Genomic DNA, 24975 nt, shown 5'->3' with positions numbered 1-24975 from the left:
TGTTTTGTCACCAACAAAAAAAATCGAGATCTGTCAATATCTGTTACCAGTAAGAATAACAAGTAATCGCCGCGCTTTCTGTGTTGCTTTTGTTTTGTGCCTCTTTTGTCCAACAATTTTCTTCTTTGCTTGTAATACATCTCCAATGCCTTGCAAATCGCAAGTATTTATGATGACAAGAAAAATGATAGAAAAGTAGTCGATTCTACCATTTTCCAGGATTTTTTCATCGAATGGCTATGTTTGTATGTGTAGACTAGCCTAGGCTAGATTATCAGTTTAATGAATGACCCTTCAATAATTGTTCATAGAAAATCAGAAAGAAAAACGATAGAGAATTATCCAACTTTTTTTACTGTAATGCATGAGCTTAACTAGGCATGCAACGAGAAATTCCACAATAACCTATGTTTTTTTTTCTGTTGTTCTGTTATCTCAGAAAATAACCCATAGTTCATGGGTTGTTTTCCTCATAAAATCAATAATAATCAATAGAACTTCTGAAGGATTCCCACAAGCAGCTCCTGAAGGATTTACAGAAAGAACTTCTGAAGCATTCCCTACCTGAATACATTCCTGAAAGATTCCAATAAAGAACACCAGGAAGGATTCCATGAGAAATTTCTGAAGGATTAATTTAAGGAACTCCAGGAGGAGTCCTAAATGCAATTCCTGTAGGACGTCTCGAAGCAACTCCTAGAGGATTCCTTAACCCTCTAATACCCAATCCCGCCTTAGACGGGGTATAGTTTGAGCATTTTTGTAATTTTTGTTTCGTGGTAAATCATTTTTTTTTTATATTTTTGGCTGGTATTTAGGACTGTTCTGTATATCTCAAAATGGTTTTTGGTGTATTTAGAAACGTATTTACATTTTTTAAAAATTATTGAAAAATGGATGTTTTAGTCACCTTTTAGAAGTCATTGTTTATTTTGTATTGAATCGCTACAATTAATATATTTTAAATTTTTCGCAAATCATTCTATCCTTGTTTAATAGTTTAAGGGAATCGAATACACTCTAAAATTATTTTCCTTAAAATTACACGGAAAATAAAACATTCTGTGAAAAAATTTTCAAATAATAATATTTCAACAATAACCATAAAATCTCAAAATGTTTTCATCTCAAAAAATCCGTTCCCCAAATTGGCTTCCAGGAAAAATATAAGAGTGTGGAGATGTTCAAAAATAAAAATTAGAAAAATCAAAACTGAAACATGTTTTGGAACATGTTTAAATCGATTTTAAGTGACGAAAAATGATATTTAGATCAAAATCAAAAATTTGGGTATTAGAGGGTTAATTAAACACCTGAAGAATTCCCAAAAGGAACTCTTGGAGAAAACGCGTCGTAAGAAATCCCGGGGAAATTTCAGGGACGAACAAAGAATCTAGTAATTTTACTCTTCATGGAAAAATGCCAGAAGAAACTTTTTGGAAAATCCCAGAAGTGGAATCCATAAAAAACTTTCGATGCAATCTCAGAAAGAAACTGTGAAGAAACCCAAAAGAAACTGTAGGATGAGTATAAGAAAGAATTTCTAAATAAAAAAAATCTTAGAACAACTCCCGTATGAAATTCTGACAAATCAGAGAAACTCCTGATCCGTTCTTTTGATGAATTCCGATTCCTGGCGGAATTAGAATCCAAGAAGAAACTCCGAGAATCCTAAAAAAACTCCTGCAGAAATTCAAAGAGATAACGAAGCGGAATAATATGAGATACATAACTCAAGGAATTCTCGATAATTGTTGAAGAGTTCTCTTCGGTAGTCGGAACTTTAAATTATTAGTTACACATTTGTCAGATTTGAAGTTTCATGGGAGTTTAAAAAGAGGTTTGAAAGAACTCCCAGGGGTTTTAAGGGAATTTAGTTTAGGGAAGTTAGTTTCAAAGGAATTTTGCAAGGGCGTTTAAAGACGTTTCAGGTGATTTGAGAGGAGTTTCAAGGAGTTTCCGGGATTTTAGGGAACATTCTTCGGAATTTCAAGGCGTTCAGGGGTTTAAAAAGTTTTCGGAATGTTAAGGAACATTCAAGGAAGTTTCAAGGGGCTTTCTAGAGCGGATTTATAGTATTTCTGGAGATTTCAGATGGCTTCAAGGGTTTCTGGAAGCTTCTAAAACGATTCAGAGAGCTTTCAAGGCGTTTCAAGACGTTTCAGTGAATTTTAGAAGGTTTTACGGTATTTTAGGAGGTTTCATAGGGGTTTCAAGGCGTTTCAAGGTGAAGCATCAAGGAATCCCATTGCAGTTTTGCATACAAACTTTAGAAGCACAAATCTGACGCACGAAACATTGACCCGAGCCGCACTTGTTTATCCTGGCTTTGCTGATTTGCAAAAAAAGCAGCTTTTCCAAATCGAGCGCATTTGTTTACGAATGTTTGAGATTGGTGCTCTTGAAAACATGAGTAGGGATCCAAGTCGGCCATTGTGGAAACCATATTTGTATTCTCCGAAGTTTCTCTTTAGACGATTCTGGGGGTTTATGGTGCTTTCAAGTTAGTAACAAGGGTTTTTTGGAGAGGTTTCTGGGCATTTTTAGGCGTTTCTAAGGTGTTTGGAAGTAGTTTTGGGAGGTTTTTAAGGCATCTTAAATGAGTTTCCAAGTTTCAGAGTTTCCACACTTAATTTTGATTACCGAGTTTGGTAATTTTGTGACGAGAATAAAACTGCTGAGCACCGAACTCGTTCAGCAAAAATGCATTGTTTACCTTTTCCATACGATTTTGACAGGTGTTTTACTGAGCCTCAGCAAAATCGATTACCGATACTATTGAGATCGTACTGCTGTTCTAATCTCGTCAAAAAAGTACCGAACAGGCAATTCAGAAATGAGTGTGTCAGAAGCTTCAATGCACCTTCAAGCGTTTTAGAAAGATTAAGATGATTTTGAAGTGATTTCCGGAGATTTCAAAAAAATGTTTTAATGATAGTTTCAGTGAGGTTCTAAGCCGGTTCAAGATATTTCAAAGGGATTTCTGAGGCTTCCAAAGGAGTTCCAAGTGAGTTTCAGAGAGCTTTCAAGGTATTTCTACTTTTCAGGGGGTTTCCGAGAAGCTTTCTGTGATTTCAGAGAAATTTAGGGGTATTTCAGAGGTCTTTCAGCGTATTTATAGACTTTCTAGGGGGTTTCTTAGATCACATGTCTTCTGCGATTTCAGAGCGATTTAGGGGCTGTCATGGGTGTTTCAATGGGATTTCTAGTCGATCAGGTAGGTCGCTAAGGTTTCAAGGGGTTTCTGAGATATTTTTGGGGGGTCTTCGGGGGTTTTTTATTTCAATGGGTTGTCATAGGGTTTCAAAGCATTTCAAGATATTTCAAAGGATTTCAGAGTGTTTCTGAGGGTTATCAGATAGTTTTGAACGATTTCAGGTGGTTTCAGAGCACTTTAGGGGCGTTTGGAAGTGGTATCCAGAAGATTCAGAATGCTCATAATTAGGTTAAAGGAGCGAGTTTCTGAGGGTTTTAATTTTTTGGAACCGGATTGTTTCGCCACCGTTGCCGCAACATCGTCTTCGAACACGGTCGTTATACTCAGTTACTTCGCCAGGGTCATATATGACTTTTTCGTCCCCAAAGGTTAAGGGATTTTTAGGAGGTTCAAGAAAGTTTCAAAGTTTTTTTTAACAAGGGTTTTAAGACTTTCCAGGGAATTTCGGAGAGGTTTAACGAGATTTCAGAAGGTTTAGGGGCTTCCATCTGAGTTAAAATGAGTTCTAAGGAGTTTTAAGACGTTTTTCGAGGTATAATGGGTTTCTGATGGATTTCAGATGGTTTTAGAGGGCTTTCATGGTTGCTGCAAAGGATTTTCAGAGGGGTTTTAAGTCATTCCCAGATGTTTCAGTGGGTTTTAGGGGGTTTGGAAGATTTCCAGGAGGATTTAGTTTTAGCTTAGAAGTTTAAATAGGTTTTCATAGAAGTTCGAAGGGCTTTTAGTGGGTTTCTGATACATTTTAGAGGGTTTCAGAGAGCTTTCATAGCAGTTTCAAGAGGTTTTCAGAGTAGTTCAGATGTTTTCAAGGCGTTTCAAGTAATTTCAATACGTTTCAGAGGGTTTCAGGGAGTTCAGGGGATTTCTGAGTATTTTCAGGAGGTTCTAGGTGGCATTTAAGGGAGTTTCAAAGAATTTGCAAAGGGATTTCAAGACGATTCAGGGGGAAATTTGAGCCGATGCGATTTTAAATTTATACCATATACGTTACACAGCGAGAGATCGCTACGCTTGTAGATTCAATGAACTAAACTCATAGGAGTTCTTGTATACCGTTTGACAATTCAATAAAATACCCATGCTCCTATAACCGTCTAACATAAACTCGCGTTAAACATCTTTAAGCACCCAGACTACAAATGCTATTAAAAATCCAGAATACTGAAGCATTTTCACAGCTGCTGTGGGAGACAAATTTTAATAATCAAAGGCTGTTTCCATACGAAATGCTTATGTTTAAAATTTATTTCCGCTGGTTTTGGTGATCGGATTGAACTACTGATATTTAGATAAATTAACCCAATTATTTAGTCAATATTTAGTTCTTTTATTATGATTGATTGTTACGCTCGCAAAGCCTATTTGTTCAGGAAACTCTTAACTTTTTTAACAAGTATATTTAATATTGGGAAACAGGGATGGGAACACTCACTTGCGAAGAGTTACACTCACTTGCTGTTTTCTCAGCTCAGAAGCGTGCTATCAAGAAACGATGTATGGACGACTTTTGCCTTTTGGTTTTGTCTAAAAGTTTGCCGAACAAAGTATGGGTCGCACACGCATATCGAAGGCGTGAGGGAGCTGCGAAGGCAACTCTCCATGAGGTGAATGTAAATTACACTCACCTCGTGGAGAGTCGCTTTCGCAGCTCTGTCACGACTGAGGTATGGGTTTGCGACCCCTACTCTATTCGACAAACTTTTAGACAAAACCGCAAGCCAAAAGTCGTCCATACATCGTTTCTTGATAGCACGCTTCTGAGCTGAGAAAACAGCAAGTGAGTGTAACTCTTCGCAAGTGAGTGTCCCCATCCCTGTTGGGAAATATACAACGGTAATGATACTTAACCATGATCTTATTAAGTACAAGTTTACCAACCAAATTTTTGAAATCTTCGTATTATAAATTACACACTTAGTTGACCTCGATTAATTTTCATTCTTTTGCCGAGATCCGCACAGCCGAGTGCTCGGCAACATAAATTTAACTGATATATCGGCGAAAATCAATTTCATTCATAGCAGCACCTATGGGTGACGCTGGCATTAAACTTCAAACGTCAAGTGTTTAACCGAGATTCAGCATAAATGAACTTTAACCGAGATTTGCACAGCCGATCTCGGCATTCTGTTTTAAGTGTGTACACAGCAAAAATTTCTTAAAATTACATCCGACGCAAACAAACTTGGCACATAAATTTCTATTCTCTTTCACTGAATTTTACATGAAACAATTTCTTGTATGGAACATTGAACGCAAGCTCCATATTAAGAGCAAGCTGTAAAATTAAAAACTGATGGAAAAATGTGTGCGATATGACAGGGTCTTTTTGTTACAGATGATATGATGTAACATTTTTTAACTGTGTAGCTTTTTAGAAATCACTTCTCTCGTGTACACCTTAGTTGCAAAGATTCTCGATACACGCATTCACAGCCAACAACAAAACGTGAAGCCATCATCAATTTCATTATCAATGTACAAACCCATGCAATTTCACCTATTAGTACAGTTTACGGTGCGGTTTACAACTCATTAACAAAACCTCCCAGCAATCAATTTCCATTAAAAACCTACAACCTTACAAAACATTCGCAATCAATTTCCAAATGTACACATAGCCAGACAAACACACACCCGTCCAGCTCCATCATCGTATATCGACTATCTAGGAACATCCGCACCGGTAAAAGAGCCGAGCCGTTTAATAAACCAAATAGAAAAGCAATCCACATATCGGCAGCAGCAAACAACAAAGTGTACGACAGTAGAATAGTGGGCAAAAGGAAGGCACTTCAGCTGCTTGCCTGATGGTTTTCATTGTTATTGTTCGTGCCGTGTTTACATTCTGCATCACCCTTCAAGCCACAGCAAATTATTGCCCAAAGGCACAGAACAGAACGAACATTGCATTTTGGCAACCATTCACCACTGTTGAGAGTTGGATGGACGGACCGGACCGGCTACCGAATAGTAACCGAATAGAGTCAAGAGTTTGCATTATTGGCAGCGTGTTATTGCTGTTGGTAAAAACATCGGTTTCTTTTCGTTGTGTTGTTGTTGTTGTTATTGCTGTTGGTATTGCATGTGCTCGCTTCTCTGTTGTCATCGACAGTCGAAACACAATTTTTGCCATTTCAAACCATACCTACATTAACAAAGTAGGTACCGTTAAATGGGGTAACGTTGACCAGCTAACATTGAAGTTTGAAATTGAGTAAAGGTTCAATTCGGTCACATTGTGGGATGTGTTGAGCCGGTGAGCTCGTTCCATGTTGTTTTCTTTTCAAATAACCTTTCCAAACATTTAATATCTCTAGTTTTCTTTAATTGAAAGGTATATATAGCTGACGATAATAGCAGAGTTGATTTGAGCTTGTCAACATCACGAAATGTTCAGTGTAGCCTCGCTCTACGGTTCCAACTTATTCGATCCTACCCTCTAGTAAGCAGTGCGCCAATGTAGTCGTACCATTATCACTGTTTGTTATCACACCTACAGTGGCAGCAGCACTCTGTGCTACTCGTCCATCGGAGAAAGACCAAAAGGGAAGACCTAGGTACCGGGTGGTGGTGGTATGCGGAGGAAAGTAAAATGGAAATCGCTTGCTCGCTACTGACGATGACTGGTGGTGCACCTGGTGGATCAATGGCACCAATACCACAGCGCGGTTGGGAGTTTGCAACCAACCGATGCTACTGATTGTATGTAGTAGCAGCATGGCACTGACTGGCGCTGCTTTGTTTGTCGTTGTCGTTGTTGGTTGCGTTGCGTTAAGTTGTTGAGAAAAGCCGGCATGGGTGCCAAATTAATATTCAATAATGCCGTTTGGAATTAGCATTACAATGTGATAAATGTGCACTAATTGAAGCGCCGTGCATATTGGGTTGGCTGGTTTTGTTTTGGTTTTGTTTGCTGGGATGGTAGCGAGTGGGATTGTTGGTAAATAGAAACGTAAAATATGTAATCACAAGGCGAGATTGGTTGTGATAGAAGAAGGAAAATATGTCTCTGGAATGTTCTGAATGAAGCAGAAACGTCTAAAGGTTCATAAAATACTTCTGAATCTAATGGTCGTACGCTTTATAATAGTAGAAAGGAGACATCCAGAGTTTTCTACAATGTTCAGCTATTTCTGTAAAGTTCTCGAGAACATTCTAGAATCTCCAGAATGCTTCTCTCTTGAACGTTTACTAATCTCCAGAAAGCTCTCGAAATTTAATGAGTTTTGATGTTCCAGAACTTTTTAAAGGGTCCATTTTATATTTCTTCTTGAGCTTCCCGAACATTCTCGGCATTAAAAAGTATGTTTCAAAAAATTCCAGAAGGTTCATTTTCTAATTCTTTCTGAAACGTTCAGCAGCTTCTAGAAATTTCCAGGTATTTAAAGAAGTTTGATGTTCCAGAATATTCTAGAGGATTTTTCTGTTTTTTTGACGTTCAGGTTCTAGAAATTTCTCAAAAAATTTCTTGATTTGGTTGTTCCAGAACATTCTTGAAGGTTTTTTTTCGTTCAGGAACATTCAAAAATTTCCAGACCTTTTTCGTAAATTCAAAAAGCTTGCAAAAGGTTCTTAGTCTTGTTCTGGGACGTCCAGTAACATCTCGAAAGTTCTTAGAATTTTAAGAATTTTGATGATCTAGAACATTCCCGAAGATTATTACTCTTCTTTCTTTCTTTCATTCAGTAATCTCCAGAAAGTTCTCGAATGTTTATGAATTTTGATGGTCCAGAACATCCCAGAAGGTCCTTTATTCATTCTTGGATGTTTATTAACTTCCAAAAAGTTCTCAAAACTAAAAAAAAAGTGTTGTAACAACCTTATAACAACAAAAAGTGTGTAATCTAGAAGGTTCTTCTTTCTCTTTTTGAAACGTTCCGCAACTTACACAATGTTTTCGGTATTTGTGATAATCCAGAATATCTCAGACGATTGTTTTACTTTCGAACACTCCAGAACATTCCAGAAGGTTCTTGTTTTGCTTTCTTGTTCATTCCCTAACTTCCATAAAGTTTTAGAAATTTTATAAAGTTGAGAAGATTCTAATAGGTTCCTTTCTAAAACGTTTAACAACTTAGAAGTGGTCATTAGAAGAGGAAGTTCTCAGTTAATAATTGTGGAAGAGCTCATAGACAGAAGGCTCATAGCACTTTTTCCAGGATTTTCGACCAGAATTCTTTTAAGAACTTTACACAAAATCTGAAGAAATTCCACAAGAAACTCATCCAAACATAGCCAGATTCATTTCGATGTTGCCGCAATTACAATTGTGATTCTACTGAAAACCTCTGACAAAAGTTTGTAAAAAGCCGATTCAATGATGTTTTCGATCACCTGGTAATCATTTGACTCATTTATCCATAACTCAGTTCAGAAGCCTAACATTAAAATGTGATGTTCGGCAAACCTGTAGATAAGTGTTTTTCCTACAATTATCACCAAGAACGCCATATCTCAACTCTCATATATGAAGCGTGAGAGCGCTAGTACCACCTACCTACTCATACTAAACGATCGAAAAATCCGATCGTTTAGTATGAGTAGGTAGTACTAACACTTTTACGCCGTAAATATAAGAGTTAGAATATGGCGTCTTTGGTGATAATTGTAGGAAAAACAATAATCTACGAGTTTGTCTAACATCACATTTTAATATTGGGCTTCTAAACTGAGTTATAGACAAATGAGTCAAATGATTGCCAGATGATCGAAAACATTCTTGAAACCGAGATGAGTACACTTTCAAGATATTTCTTACACATATGTTATTGAGACCAATACAAACTATTTCCGGGTTTCATACTCCAAAACTTCCTTTTTTAATGTCATGAGTACCTGAATACGGAATACCCCAGGCAACCACGAGTCGCATGACGATTCACGTAGTACATCGTATAAAGTACTATTTATTTAGTTACTATCGCATATATGTACGGTGGAGGGACAGTTTTCATCGCATATTATGTTATTTTTTGGACTTATTGACTGCATTGTATTAATCGACATTGTGATGTTTCAAAGCAATAAACATAACTTTTTTAGAAAAAGTGGTACTTTTCATATAATGCCAGTTTAACTCGCATTGGTGTACGAATTAAATCCTATAAATGCAAATATAAACTCGTTAAACTGTGCATACAATCAGGTAGCATTTATCAGTAGGTCGGCTCCAGAGGCACGTTCTCCTCCATTATTTTTACAACGTTTATTGGTCGTGTTAGTTAAAAAATAGGTCTGAAGCTCTTTGCTTCTTCATACGACGCACGACCCACTTTCGGAATAAACTTTACAGTAATATCCCGCCAGGATTTGGGAATATACCCTGTAGCAAAACTGCAAACAAGTAGTTGTTTCAAAACATGTTTGAAATGATCAAATCCCTTATGAAGCAAAATAGGATAAATCCCATCTGCCCCAGGAGATTTGAAAGGAGCAAAGCTATTTAGTGCCCATTCAATCGATTCTAGAGGTACGATACTTCGAGCCGAGGCTAAAGAATCATAACTACAAGAAAAGACATCAGGTTCATCCGAAGATGTAATATCCACATATCCGGGGAAGTGTGTACTGAATAAACATTCCAAAACTTCCTCATCAGAGGAAGTGAAATCACCATTTGGTAAACGAAGTTCGTTCACTTGAAAATCCTTAGATTTTGCAAGGATTTTGTTCAACCGACTGGCTTTACTCAGACTGGAAACATTTGTACAAAGGTTTTTCCAGCCAGATCGTTCAGCAGACCGAAGAGCTTTCTGGTAGGCCTTGCGAGCCGACCTGAAAGCCTCTGATCCAGCAGAACGTCGTCTGTTCCAACTCTTTTTACATTGTTTTCTGAGCTTCGCTAGATCAGAATTCCTCTTGTGGTCTTCGCAGACCTCAGAGGGCAAGCTTCTTCAAAAGCTTCCATGATGAAGGCCGTTGTTGTATCAACGACATCATCTAAATAAGTGTAGAATTAGCATAAGTTAAAATACACATAAATACAAACAAAAAAAAATCATCTAAATCACTTGGAGTGTTAATGGATGGTGAGTATCCATGAAATTTCAGAATTTCAGTTCAGAGATGAGTGTAGCAACGATTGCGTTGTTGACAAGCACACATGCTCGAGGCATGACACGTGAGTTTGCCATTTCATTTTTACTGAAAGTAGCAAACACCGGATTCCGGTTTCCTAGATAGAAATTCCTCTTACAAAAGTAAGGTTCTTAGACTAGCGCCACTTCGGCTGTACCATTTTGCATAAGTCATCACAGATTGATCGTTGCCGTTCTTTTGTGCTGAAGATTGATCTGAGCTATCCTAACCGTAGCCACAACCCAAACTAGGCAAGATTAAACTCTTGACACTCACAGCACAAAAAAGAACAGCAACAATAAAGCCAGATCGGTATCGATTTGAGTGCGCCAAAGGCGAGGATGCAAAGAATACACTGTGTAAAACGCATAATGCGAATAATTACGAATTAAATCACATAAATGTAAATATAAACTCGTTAAACTGTGCAAACATACTCTTATCACCTAGAATCGTTTACTTTGACATAATGCACGTAGAACGCGATCATAAACATCCTGTGCAAATTGATTGCTTGGGACCTTCAGGATGACTGCAAAAGGCCCTCTTAATTTGCCGAGCTACTTTTACTGAATTTCAGCAAATGTCATGTCAGAAATTCTTCATAAACTTTTCAATGGAACTTTATCAAGCAATCGCCTCAAGATAAATCATGATCAGAAGCAAGTTTTTCCAGATCAGAAACAAAATTACCACAAAGAAAAGAATAATACCCTCTCATCCATAATCCAACGGGGGAATACCCTTCTAGTATTTGTTTTGACGATCATGCCCTTCTTGCGCTCTTTCTTGTTTGCCCATCATTCCCTTATATCCATTTCGTTTCTAAACATGTTGACCTTTTTTAAATCCCATTTTCCCCAGCATACTGCGAGCTGACTGCTGTCTGCTGGCTGATGCACAGATGGCATTGAATTCGACTGCGTGACGTTTTCAAATCTCTCGAAAAATTTGCCCTCGCAGTCGAACCACAGTCAGTCTCGCACAAACACACAAACACTCATCAAGTTGTTCATCTCTCCTCGTCGTCGTCCACCGTCTCGAACGAAACTTGGAACGAAACGACAAAACGGCGGTTATAAGAAGGTGATGATTGACCGCGATTGAGTCATCGCCACCGTGCTCGACCGCTGCGCTGTAGCCGAACCAAGAGTTATCGTCGTCCCACTGCTACTGCTACTGCTACTGCACAGCCCACTGAGACAAAATTTGCGCACTATTTTTATTTATTTTTCCCAAATTTTCGAGACTCTGGCTCGGGGTTGCTGCACCAACACATGCAAACTAGGTAAGGTACCTACCAGCACCAGGGCACTACTGGTATGCTGGTGGATGCTTGGGTTTTGCTGCTGCTGCACAGTGGGGTAAGTGAATGAATGTATTTGAACAAATCTTTTCACGGTTCAATTGGAGCAGAAATATGTGCTAGTCATTAATAGATTTTATGAAATTCATGAGTTTTTCACTGTATCTGAGTACCTTCCGATATTTTCTTTCAGAGGTTTCCCGATAAGCTTTCAGAGTTTCTCGCAGGAGAGTCCTTCCAAAATTTAATAAAAGTTTCTTTCAGGAATTTCTCTTAGCGGATTTCCGAGATAGCTTTTCCAACAGTATCTCTCGAGATTTTTTTTACGAGATTCTTAAAAAGTTTCCAAAATTTTTCTTCCTTAATATTTCCTCTCCAGATTACTTTACAATTTTATTCCGAGATGTCGCATATTTTTTCACATGGTTTTTTTTTCACTGTTCCTGTCGAGATTTCGCCAAATAATCTTGGTGAACTTTCTCGCAAGATTTCACCTGAATTCTTTCGGATATTTCTCAAGAAATTTCGTAAGTTTTCCCAGGACACATTCCTCAGGAAAACCTATGGAAAAATCCCTGCATCTGGGATCAACTATCATTTAAAGAAACTACAAAAGGAGCATCCAGAATCTCGGTACTACTCGGAAAAACTTGGCTCTCAAAGAAATCACAGAAAGAACTCAATGAAAAATATCAGCAATAGTTCCTGCAGAAATCACAAAAGGTACTATGGAAGAAATCTTAGGAGAAAGTTCAGGATAAATTCAGAAATTCAGAGAAAAATCTCAGGTGAAATTTTAAAGAAATATCCCAGTCGTAACTTTCGTAGAAATCATTTTTTTCCTGTAATTTCTTCTAGAAAGATCTCGTTCCTCTTACACGGCTATCCACATTCTTTCTTGATTTATGTACGTTACTTTGCGAATAATCCTCCAGAGGAATTTTCAGCGTCTTCACAAATAACGCGAAAAATATTCGACTGTTTCTACTACAAATGTGAATAGTAAAACATATTATGTAGTAGCACATGTTTGAAAGAAATAAACAGTATATGTATAATCGAAAACTGTTTCATTTGTACTGTTCAGTCCACAGAGCCCAAGAAGTCCTAGTACCAGTGAAAGGTAGAAATGTGAGTTTGATGTATCGAGGACACAGAATAATACCGTCTACTCCCATTGGTTTGAACGACACCTCTTGCAAACCAACGTGGTTTATTTTTTAATTTGAACTTCTAGTAACCCTATGGGCATCGAAAAGCACCCTTTTTGCTGTTTTGTTTTGATTCTGCGTTCCGTTAACCCCGTTCCATGATCAGAATGACGTTTGAATCATTTTTAGTTTGAACGATGTGCAGATTAGAGGGAGTCAAATTAAAAAGTGTTCAGATTAGATGAGGTCAAACCAACGGGGGCAGACAGTACCACAGGCCAAGAAACAAACCGTAGATGTGGGTCAACAACCGCCATAGACGACGTTCTGCAAATACTTTCTCTTACCTGATCGGATTTCTTCCCAAAGTGAAATCGCCATCGTTGACGGTTTTCTGTCGGCCGGGCTGATGCAAGTGTGTGATCTGCCGAACCAAAACAACAACTTTTTGGATCTCATATTCACCACTGACACCGAGTCCTGTCAAGTTTCGGTAACCGATCCGATAATCAAGAACGAAATTCACCACTACGCAATGCAGCTGACGATAGCTATAGATAATCTGCGCGAGTTGGAAGCCGGAACGTCCAATATGCACTTGAATCTGGAGTCAATTGATATGGAATCGGTTAAAAGGGCGCTGTCGGATATTTTGTGGAACAACGTGTTTATCTCACAAGCAGACTATGACCGTGATCCAGACGGACATAATGAGCAGGCCGTGTCGATGCTGGAATTTCTCACCTCTCTCGACGTTTTCAATTGTGAACAAGAACACTCTTCATTCGTTTGCAACAGCATGGACTTCAACGTTTTGTCTTTCCACTTCGTGCTATACAGTATCTTCGCACGGTTCGCTCCATTTTCGAGAAATTCCTCGAGCAGGGAAGGCAGGGAAGGCCGGTATCCTGAATGGTTTTCGCCGATACTCATCCGCGTTCTCAAGGACAAACGGAAAGCATTGAAGAGAAAACGCCGCCATCCTACACCGGAAAACGTTGCCTCCTACAAACAGCTACTGGGAACATTCAAGGTGCTGCATAGAGAAGCGTACCAAGTGCACATCTCCAAAATTCAGAACGGGATTAAGGAAGATCCGAAATCATTCTGGAAATTCGTAAATAGCAAGCGAAAGAATACAGGAATCCCGCAAGTGTTGAAGTACGGAAATAGATCTTCTACGAATGGCCTGGATACCGCTCAACTTTTCGCCGAGTACTTCAAGAGTGTTTACCGTAATGACCACGCAAACGACATCAACTATCCAATCGGTACACAGGCTGATGTAATGATGCTGTCTGCAGCAAAAGTGCGCCAAGGTTTGGAGGCACTAGACCCTGGGAAGTCAGCAGGTCCGGACAAGTTATCAGCAAAGATTCTGAAGGAATTCAAGGACGAACTCTGCGAACCTTTGACCGTTCTTTTCAATTCCTCACTTTCATGTGGTTATTTTTCACTTCTTTGGAAAATATCTCACATAACGCCGGTTCATAAAAAGGGCTCTCGTTCAGACGTAAAATTATTTTCCTTAAAGGAAAATCGGTAGTGACGAACCTGTGTGAGTTCAGTACCATGGTCACGGACTTCATATTCAAAGGCTATCAAGTTGACTGCGTTTATACGGATATGAGTAAGGCTTTCGACGTCGTGAGTATGAACAGCATAATGAGTGCAGTAGCTGATTTCGGGATTAGGGGAACGTTATTTGAGTGGATCTTGTCATATCTGCAGAAAAGAGTACAATTTGTCAAGGTGCTCAACAACACGTCCAGTTCGTTTAGCGTACACTCCGGGGTTCCACAGGGTAGCCACCTAGGCCCACTACTGTTCGTTATGGTTATGAATAAGTTGCCATCATTCATGACAAAAGCGATTGTATTAATCTATGCAGACGACGTAAAAATATTTCTACCGGTGAAAGTTGCCACTGATTGTCTCTCACTTCAGCGCGATTTGCACAATTTTGAGAGATTCGTCGAAGAAAGCGGATTGAGCATCAATCCCAGTAAATGTTCAATTGTTACATACTGCAGAAGACTTCAACCGGTAGCATTTGACTACAACTAGAGTGACACGGTCTTGCAGCGCGTAGAAAATGTTCGGGATCTTGGTGTGACAATGGATCAGTGCTTGACATTCAATGATCACATCACCAGAGTTGTTAAAGAGGCGTTACAACTCTTTGCAGTCACTCGACGTTTTGGCAGAGACTTCACCGATCCTCATGTGATCCTGACAATTTATGCCAATCTTGTTGGGACAAAACTTGATTTCGCGAGCGTGATGTGGCGACCACAATATGACATACACGTCCAAAGGCTAGAAGGAGTGCAAAGAAAGTTTTTAAGGTATGCACTAAGAAACCTCGGATGGACCGCAGCAGAACTTCCTCGATACGAAGATCTTTGCTGTCTCGTAGACCTGGATACCATTAGTAGTAGACATAAGATCGCCGATATTGTGTTCTTCTGTAATATTTTAAGCGGACGAACAAAAAGTCCTTTCCTGTACAACCGACTCAGCTTCAACAACAGTCCAGTGTCACTTCGCCGGAGAAGGGTATTCGATCCTCCATTGCGGTCGAGAAATTATACGCAGCATGAGCCTACTGTAAGATAATGAATTCAACGGACTACAAGATGTAATTTCTCTTAATATGACTACAGAAGTGATTCGAGATAGATTAAGACTGTTTTTTTTTAGAAATCAATGGACAATATAAAGAAGAATGTTTTATCTAGTCTGTAAGTAGGGTAACGGGCTTGCAGCCTATAGTCCAAATACAAATACAAATACTTGGGCAGAGGATGTTCCAGCCATTCGCTGCACACGACCAGAGACCACTTTCTAAAAGCGAGGCTTCGCAAAAAGACAGTTGAAGAAAAGGCCAGTCCTAAGAAATTGGGTGAAGTAGGGTGAAAGTCGATAGATAAAAGATAAAAAAGAAGTACAATGAGATTATCTGAATAAACGACTGTGCAAGGCTAACTCAAGTGTTTTCCAGAATCCGTGAAATTTGCAAGGACAAACGTGCCGACCCTAGAGATTGAGGTCATACACAGAGTCTCATTAGCCACTGGTAAGGATCATCTTCTGCGATCTTACCCTCACCTCTAGCCGACGGTAGGTGGCATAGTAATCTCCATTAAGGAATCTCGTGTTATGTTTGAAAATAGCCAAACAAATTTTGATTCTTGTCTTTTTTTTTCAAAGTGATTACGGCGGTAGCAACACCGTGCTTATGTTCTACACCGCACCCTTTCCCTACATTTGCTTCTAGGAGCCTCTATTTTTGTTTCAACACACAGAAGTACGTAGGCGTGGCAATCCATGAGAAAGATGCGATCAGCTGATTTTCTTTGTTTACCATGTATTTTTGACATTCGTCGATGGGGGTGATAGTTGAACACAAAGGAATTTGTTAAGCACCGAGAACACTCGACGAAAATTTGGTAAGCTGCACGTACACTGTGTTTACAATTTCAGCTGTCACCTCCATCGCGATATGTCGTCATGGATTGCCTTAGGGCCGATTTCTTCACCTCGGCTGAACTGGTAACCCAGGCTTACCCATATAATTTAATTTGTAATTTGTTGTTTTATTGTAAACGATAACCTTTTAGTTGTTACTTTACATGAGGTCAAGGATTCTGGCATAGGAAACATTGTTGAGGAGCAAAATAAAACTAACAAACTAGAATCAAAAGTAACATAAACAAATTTGAAGTGAAATTAAGGAAAAAGACTAATCAATATTTAGAATACAGCTGCATCTAGTATCGGTCTGAGCTTCTGACTGCATATAGTTAAACCTGGCTTAACGCCTAAGCCAGGGTGAAGAAATCGGCCCTTATTGAAGTGTAGTTTTATTGGAAATATGTTGAATGTCGTTATTAAAAAGAGACGTCTGGAACTGTGTCCTGCTAGTTGTTCCGTCATGCGCATACGTCATGTCTTGATAATGCCTAGGAGATTAACAAAAGTGCGTGTGTTCGGTCAGATGTTCATTGCGTAGAAAGTCAAGGAAAATAGGGTTCTTTATTGTCAGTTGTTATGTAAGCCTCGCTTGAAGCACCTCCCGTGAGAACCCTGTCATCTGTACACCAACTAATCCGTATTTTCGTACACAGCTAAATACTGTACTGTCAACCGGCGAAAAGCTTACGGTAAATATTAAAAAATGAATAATAATGCTGTCTAGCGCATTGTTTCCTATCGGCCACTATTTAAGTCTCGTCCTTATTGCAAGCTTTTTCCCCATCTTAGCGTCAATTGTCTTCTAGATAGTTCTAGATAGATTCATCGAATCAGTCGAACCCGTATGTTAAAATATAGTCGATTCTGTGTCAAATTGTTTTCTTGATTTCGCTAATTGTTTTCTACTTCTCTGTGTTCATCTCTTGTGTCCTTAAATTGTCATCGGTCCAAAACCCACAAAAACATGTACCTGAACTTCTGATATTTTTATGTTAGTGTCATAATACCATCTAAGAGAAACAAAAATACGCCAAGTTTGTCAGCCACATTTTAACATAACAAAGATTGCACAAGTATTATGGGTAATATTCAATTCGTTCAATCGTCCTATCGGTCCTACCTCGATAAACCATGTCATGTTTCAAGCGTGGCCCAGAAATGTCAACCTAGTCATACACAAGTAACTTTGTGTAGCTGATAAAAAGCAGCCAGTTTTTTGTCCAAAACATCACGTCGAACGCATTGATATCAACAATGCGTTTAAGTGTTCGCACGTTAGCTTCGAATCTATCAGCACAATTAGGTGCTGAAAATTTCCTTCCCACTATTAATTCTTCAGTAGTTGATTTTAATTGCTTTATTTAAGGAAAATATGACCAAGTAAGATTGTAAAAATTCGAAAAAGCGACTATGACATTAATAAATTACTAAACAAAATCAACCGTGAAACGTGGGAAAGAAAGCCCAAACAACATTTTGAAGACAGCTGACTGTAAAAGGTTCCAAAACGTGCACAAATTCTATAATGATTTTATTAGGATTTGTAAAACCTTCCAAATCCAACCGACTTGGAACTATTGCTTGGAATAGACTCTAATGAGCCCCGGCGATTCCTCCATGTTTATCGAGCATGTCTGATGCATATGATCAGCCATACTTCATCTGCAGCAGCCGGTTCGTGATGAACCGTTGGAGGCGCATTAAAGTATTAAGGGCGGACGGGACGGTCGAGGAAATATCCGCCATTGCTCTGTTTCTTCTAAGATGGTAATCTCAGATTCTACTTCATATAATGGAACAAAAATCTATCATTGTGTATGCTCACTTGCAGTGCATATGCTGATTGTTTTTCAGCCTCATCTGTGCGATAGAAATCGAGATTACCATCTTCAAAATCGCGAGGCAAATTGTTAGAAAGAGAGGGAAGATAGGAAAAATAACACAGCGTCCCGATTCACCTTAAAAAGGTGATATGTTTCACTAAAGAACACTACATTACAATAATCAAAATGAAACCCCTTCACTTTAGTACCGCCAACCCCTGCAAACTTAGCCAGGGCAATTATAAGAAGAGCTATCTGGCTAAAATTGACAAGATAGCGCCTACAAAATAGATTTAGTTATAAGAAGAAAGTGTCCAAAAAAAGACTCCCTGTCTAAATGGTCCCTCAATTTCTAGATTTTGTAAAAGGGTCATACAGTGTACAGTGCACTATAACAACATACATTGTCAAATTGAAATCTTCGCAAATGCATGTATTGAAATTTCACGGTCGCCATGTGAGTTGCAGTCATTTACTAGCAACAATGGTTCAATTATAACTGAGAAGGTGTTTTCTATTTCTGCAGGACAGAAATTATAATTCGGAATTTTGTATAGGGTATCGGGATGCTTCGTTGGCATAGTCCCCTCGTTCGGCCTATTTTAACGTTAACCAAAAACTCAAACAAAAACACATAACTGGAGATAGAAAAAGCTATGCAGCAAACAATTGCTACATTTCGTTTTAATTTTGGCACTTTGGAGCATTAAAATTGAATAAAAATGTCACTTTGTTTAGCTTTTGTAGACGTCATGATTCTTCGGCTTAGTGGGTAGTCTATACACATGATCTTGAATGGCATAATTCTGGAACATTTCGAATTGAATTTTCGACAACTGAACATTTTATGCGACGGTCAAAGACGCTATTTTGAACTTGTATATTTGTTTTCAACGAAAAATAACTATTTTACAAATTGAATGTGGGCCGAATATTGAGGACATTTTTTTCACTATGTACCCAAATCTTGGCCCATCAGTAAAGTGACATCAACAACACCGAGAAAGTGGCGTCAACAACATTTCTTGCGAATGAACCAGAAAGAACGAACAGGAAGGAAGATTTTGTGTGCGGTGACTGTAAAAATACAACACAATTATAGGGTTGCGTTGCTTTCGTTACTAAATTAAGAAAGAACTTTAGTTTAAGTGATTTATTTATAGTTTTGTGAAAATTTGACTCCGAAAAAGTAATTTGAAAGCAATATTGGTGAACAAACAGTGATAATACTTCAGCCGAAATATTAAAAAATAGAGAATAACGGCGATGACATAGTGCCGCTTCAAAGTGAGAGTGAAAGTGCGCGTCCATAGGATTTTCGTGAATTTGCTATTGTTGATATTCTTCTTTGCGGCTTCGCACACGCGCACTCCCACTCTCACGCGTAACTATAACGGCACCCTAAGTGGTTATAGCGCTTGGAAAGCAATAGGCCAAAGTTGTATCCACTAATAGGCCAATTTTTGTACCGTAGACCAACGTTGAATACCATCGCAACGAATCTTCTCAACGTAATGAAGTAAGTTCTTGAATATTTGCGCTAGTTTACTTCCAATTGGAGAAACATGAACTGCCTAGAGTGCGTGATAGGGTCAACACATCATTTCTAGTGCTATTAATCCACGAGTTATGGTCAAAATTGTCAAGGCGGCTGGCATATTAGGCCAAGAAATGGTACACATACCCTACTCTTGGAAAGGAAGAAGTTGCCATCCAGTTGGAGTTTCAATCTTGAAGGTGAATGTAACGAATATTATAAAACTGATTCAACATAGCATTGACCCCACTGTGCCCCGACAAACGGCGCGCTCGTTTGTGTTGTTTTTTGTTTGCGTTTCATTCACGCGGTACTGACTAGGCTGCTGCCGAATCGACTGCCGAGGAAACGCACACCAACAAACGAGCGTCGATTTTTCCCTCTTCCTTTCTCCACATAATCATTCTTCTCTCTGGTGGTTGCTTGCTTGCAGTGCAGAGCAAGTTTTTTTTTGCGTTTTTTTTTCTGATCATGAATGCGAAAATTCCACAATTTTCTTCGGTGGGCTACGCAATTCTGTGACGTTCTGTCACTGCTGGGAAGCAAGTTTAAAGGTGAAGCCTGCACCGGTTCGAATGAAACGATGTTCCCTCCAAAGATGTCAAAATGTACACAGATTACGCGACAATAAATTTATGCAAGAACCGAACGAAATGCAAACTTTGGACACTCACCTTACTAACATCATCATCGCCATCTTGATCAATTTCTTCATTGTCTAATAACGACGTTGATACCTTCGCTGACGACGGCTGCTGATTCTGTTTTTGTTGTTGCTGCTGCTGCTGTTGTTGCGACTGTATTAGTGATTGATTCAACTTTTCCGTCGTCGACGACGAATTTTCCTGCTCCTGGTGCTGCTGCTGCTGTTGGTTATTATCCTCATCGCTGCTGGCACCGCTGGCAAGGGTATTCAGCCCAGCACCGGACAGGACCGAAACGCGCTTCTTGTTCACCAAACGCGACGGTTTACCGGGAAACTTGGATTTTCCCATCGTGGTGGAAAAGGCGGACGACGGGCAGCGAATTTTTACACATCACTGTGGCTCTTCTGGCCTGCCCTTCGTGTTCTCCTTCCGAAAAAAAAACTTCCAACACTTTTCTTCCCACTTCACTTCCTTTCCCAACTCATTCGGGATTCGGTGCTCCCTATGTATCCTTGTTTCTTCCCTTGTTTTGTGTATCCTTTCTTCCTTTTGAATCGTTATCCCATTCGCCAAAAAACTCCACTATATTATTTCTCTTCACTCCTCACGGCACATCAACAACATTTTGGATCTTTCTGAACGGGCACTGGGCACGCACCCACACTCATGCAAATAGCTTTTCCACCAAAAAGCCTCATCCAACCGTGGACGATCGCAACGGCGACGGGTGGAAAGGGGAGTAAAATTCACATACACAACCATACAGCGCGTAGCATCAAGGGGTGTTTGCTGGGCGAAGGGAAGGCGCAAATGCACGGGGCGGCGGCGTTCATGCGGTTTCACACACGCGAACGAGAGCACTTTGCAAACACGACCGAACCGAAAGACAGCACTAACCGAACTGAAGAGAGCCGTCGCCGTGAAAGACGAGGAGGACCCGAACTGACGAGGCGAAAGCGACACGGGCGAGTTTCGTCTGTCATGGACCAGATCTACAGTCACTATATACACAGTCTGGCGGACTGTCACTTTCGACCGGAGCCAATCGAGCATGACTCGCATTGGCTCCGGTCGAAAGTGACAGTCCGCCAGACTGTGTATATAGTGACTGTAACCAGATCGGGTGAAAAGCATCCCTCCAAGTGCTCGAAAAATTTTGCACACCGAAAATAGTATAGAAATCCTCTACATAGAGATGAGCGGAAGTTACATTTGTCGATTCGGCAACGCTGTTTGTTTTGTTTACAAGAGCTTCCAACACTTGCCACAAAGCTAGATGTTCAAACTTTTTGCGTGACTTTATTGTGGTACAAGTTGTTTTGTTTACGTTTGCTAATTTGAACTTTTTTCCCCAATTTTGAAAATAATAACAGCGCAATCGTAGAAATCTGAAATGCATAGCAAAAAATAGCGCGAATCAAATCGGCAGAAGTGAATCAAGCAGTAGCAATGAAAGTTTTTTCGAGAAGAGAAGCGACAATAGTTTCTTCATGAGCAGTGAAGAGGATTGTCAGACAAAAGAGGCACAAAACATGCAACAAAAAAGGTGCGACGATTACTCTTTATCCACAGACAAACAGACGTAACTCTTAGAGGAAATTCATCAAAAACTTTTGCCCCGTGTCATTTTCATGAGTACACTGCCACCTGTTGGTAGAACCGCGCGCGACACTGTCGGCCATGATGGATTTCTATTTGACGTTTTGCTGACACGCACACTACTTCACAAATTGCCTGTAATTTTCGTTTGCATCATTCAGCAACGTGTACACTGACAGACGTCAAAGCGATCGAACACTAACGCCTCTGGTGAAACGATCGCGCAAATCAAATGAAATTTGAATTGATCGTTGAATGCATGTGCCAAGCCGTTTTGAAGAGTGTTACGTCTGTTTGTCTGTGTATGAGCATTTGTGATTTTTTTTTCGTGCAAGCATGTGCAAGTTTGCCTGTGAACCGTTTCGGTTGTTTGGTTCACTTTTATCACAGACAAACAGACGTAACACCACATACTAATTTCAAGACCTCGATGTACCAAAGAAAACCATAAAATTTTGTGTCTAGTGTTAAATTGTATATAAAATTTGACACTTTCATAGTTATTTTGCGTTCGGTTAAAATTAACTACTCCCCAGCAGGGTTAGTCTTGACAGTTCGATAGTTATTTTTTGTTCGCAATGGTTTGGCTGTGTACTGTCACAGACAAACAGACGTAACACTTTTCAAAACGTCTTGGCACATGCATTTAACGATTAATTCAAATTTCATTTGATTTGCGCGATCGTTCTTCCAGATGCGCTAGTGTTCGATCGCTGTGACGTTTGCCAGTGTACACGTTGCTGAATGATGCAAACGAAAATTACTGGCAATTTGTGTACTTGTGTGCGCGTCAGCAAAACGTCAAATCCAAATCCATCATGGCCGACAGTGTCGCGCGCGGTTCTAACAACAGGTGGCAGTGTGCTCATGAAAATGACACTGGGCAAAAGTTTTTGATGAACTTCCTCTAAGAGTTACGTCTGTTTGTCTGTGGTACTGTAAATATTTTGTTCCAAATAACTACTCGTCTGTCAAATTTCCAATGGGCCGCCATCGTGGTTATTTTTTAACACCTTTCGATGGCAAAAAACTATGGAAGTGTCAAAGTTTAATGAACAAGCGAAATCTGGAGCTCGATTTGAATAGGTCATGTGCTTTTGTCGATTAATAATTCGATCAGTTGGATTCGCTTATTATAGCGAAAACTGTTGAAATTGAGCAAAGTTGATACATACAGCAGAATCCTCACAAAACAGGCTTACTGTTCCATCATTAAAAGTTTGCAAAATATCTGCCATATTGCTACAATGACTAAAATAAACTGATCGAATTTTATATCGACAAAAGCACATACGACCTAATCAAATCTAGCTCCAGAAATGGTTCACAGCCTTATTCGAGTAGGTTGAACCCTTTTCTGCCATTTTTACAGGTCAGTCGTGCACTTTCAGTCACGTCACGGTCACACGACACGAGCGAGACGTCTGTTGTCAAAACTGCAGATGTAAACAAAAGAATCGCAGTTTCCCTAAATTTGTTCTAACTTTTGTGTAAAAACGTAGAAATTAATATTAAAAAATTGTCTTTTCGTTCTAAATTGTGAGTTGATGTATTGATTTGACGATTCAAGTGATATAGCGTTTATTTGTAAAAGGTTTGCTGTACAACTAAGGTAGGTTTATAACTGATAGATTTTCAATTTCCCTGCGAGTGATGTCATACAAACTAACGGGCCGTGCCGAACTTTTTCCAGATCATCCCAAAATGGAATCGCTAGACGTAATCTCCCAGCGGATCGATAACCTGAACCAATTGTTGGGTCCGTTACCACCAACCGATGCCCAAGGCGAAAATCTAACGGACGCCGTCCTGTCGGCGGCATCATTTCTGCCATCGGCCAGTACAGGCCATCTGGCCGACGGAAGCGCCCGGGATAACATCTTGGAAGCATTCAAACGAAAGGACGATCTGGAAGCCTACCTGGACCCTGCCTATCTGGACGAAAAGCAGGACGTCAAGGCGAAGGAAACCTACATCAACACGATCGCCAATGATCTGGCCGGAACGTTCGAAACGTTGCAGAAGATAAAGGCGCTGGAACCGACGCTGGGGGCGGAATACTTCCGGAACTTGCCGGACGTAAGCGATCAGCTGAAGACGATGACCACCGGGACGGTCGAGCAGAAGCAAGCGAACGATCTGCTGGAGGAAAGTTTGGTCATTGCGATGCAGCGCTACAGTGAGATTCAGACAGGAATTAAGGAATCGCTGAAGGCGATGAACGATCGGCTGGACATGCTGGAACAGCGGCTGGTCGATCGGAAGCGGGAAGACAAAGATGTTTGAAGATAAGTTTGATTTCTAACGGTAGGTACATTACTTATTTATTTATATTGATGCAAATATATAATGTATTCTTCATAATTAGTCCTAATCTGATATGAAATATTTAAAACAATATCGTTTATTTGCAAAACAAAAGTTTGGACATCTGTGACATACATGAATAAACTTGATAACGCTTCATAATCATAAATTATTTAGATATATTCGGTACATGAGTTTGTTGTACAGAAAGTTTGCAGCTCTTGATCTGATGACAAAAATCCTTTGAACTTTCTGATTTGTCGATTGACGCAGGGATTAACATTAAACGAATTTGTATAGTCATAGTGTATTTGCCCAACAAAATTAAAAGGTTCGTCACTTCAAGTATCTTAACAAGCTCCAAAGTCACTTTTTGTTTATAATAAATATTTTTCTTTAAACATTTGCATATACAAAACAATTTGAATAGTCCGTCATATTTGGTGTCGACATCTGAGATATATTAGCCAAAATAAACACCTGTTTCAATTCATAAAGAGGTTGTATGAATCACATTACCTGCCAAAGTGAATACAGATCATGTATTTTCCCCCCTCTCCACCATCAAAAACTTCTTCCCGTGACAGACGTGGAGAAGTCACCTCTGCATGATCTCGGTCTTTAAAAAGCAACGCACTACTAACATTCCTTCCCTTCATCGATGACCGTAAGGACGTGTCCAGTGCCGTTATTGGATGAATCTCGAAGGTGCATATTGAGAAAGGTAAGCTACTCCCGGGCTCCGATTGTTGATTCCTTGTTGCAATTTCAATTGTTAGGGTCAATCACGGAGTAGCAACTACGCATTATACGGTCGGTCATATTTGTTTT

General features: G+C 39.6%; 2 protein-coding genes across 4 annotated transcripts in view; one reads left to right on the top strand and one right to left on the bottom strand.

The window, feature by feature from the left end:
- Positions 1-21162, bottom strand: part of LOC109416761 (histone-lysine N-methyltransferase trithorax) — a 188792-nt gene extending 167630 nt beyond the window's left edge. For 2 of the 3 annotated variants that reach the window (XR_009998825.1, XM_062857033.1), the window contains exon 1: positions 20266-21162. Coding sequence is in view for 1 of the 3 variants with exons in the window: in XM_062857033.1 (XP_062713017.1) it covers positions 20266-20586 (321 nt within the window). In the remaining 2 variants the exon portion in view is untranslated. The remainder of the gene's footprint in view (positions 1-20265) is intronic. The other variant, XM_062857034.1, reaches the window with a different exon arrangement.
- A 2102-nt stretch (positions 21163-23264) lies between these two features.
- LOC109400877 (uncharacterized) lies at positions 23265-24309 on the top strand. Its single transcript, XM_019673360.3, has 2 exons — positions 23265-23449; positions 23531-24309. Exon 2 carries the CDS (start codon positions 23542-23544, stop codon positions 24121-24123), a length of 582 nt encoding a protein of 193 aa, XP_019528905.3. The 5' UTR covers positions 23265-23449; positions 23531-23541; the 3' UTR covers positions 24124-24309.
- Positions 24310-24975: the final 666 nt, after the last annotated feature.

This window comes from Aedes albopictus, chromosome 3 (assembly GCF_035046485.1).
Source record: "Aedes albopictus strain Foshan chromosome 3, AalbF5, whole genome shotgun sequence".
NCBI classification, from domain to species: domain Eukaryota; kingdom Metazoa; phylum Arthropoda; class Insecta; order Diptera; family Culicidae; genus Aedes; species Aedes albopictus.
This window is presented reverse-complemented; position numbering and strand designations above follow the sequence as displayed.

What these genes read in the sequence shown, in the direction of transcription:
- LOC109400877 (XM_019673360.3), top strand. Translation starts at nt 23,542, where the DNA reads ATGGAATCGCTAGACGTAATCTCCCAGCGGATCGATAACCTGAACCAA.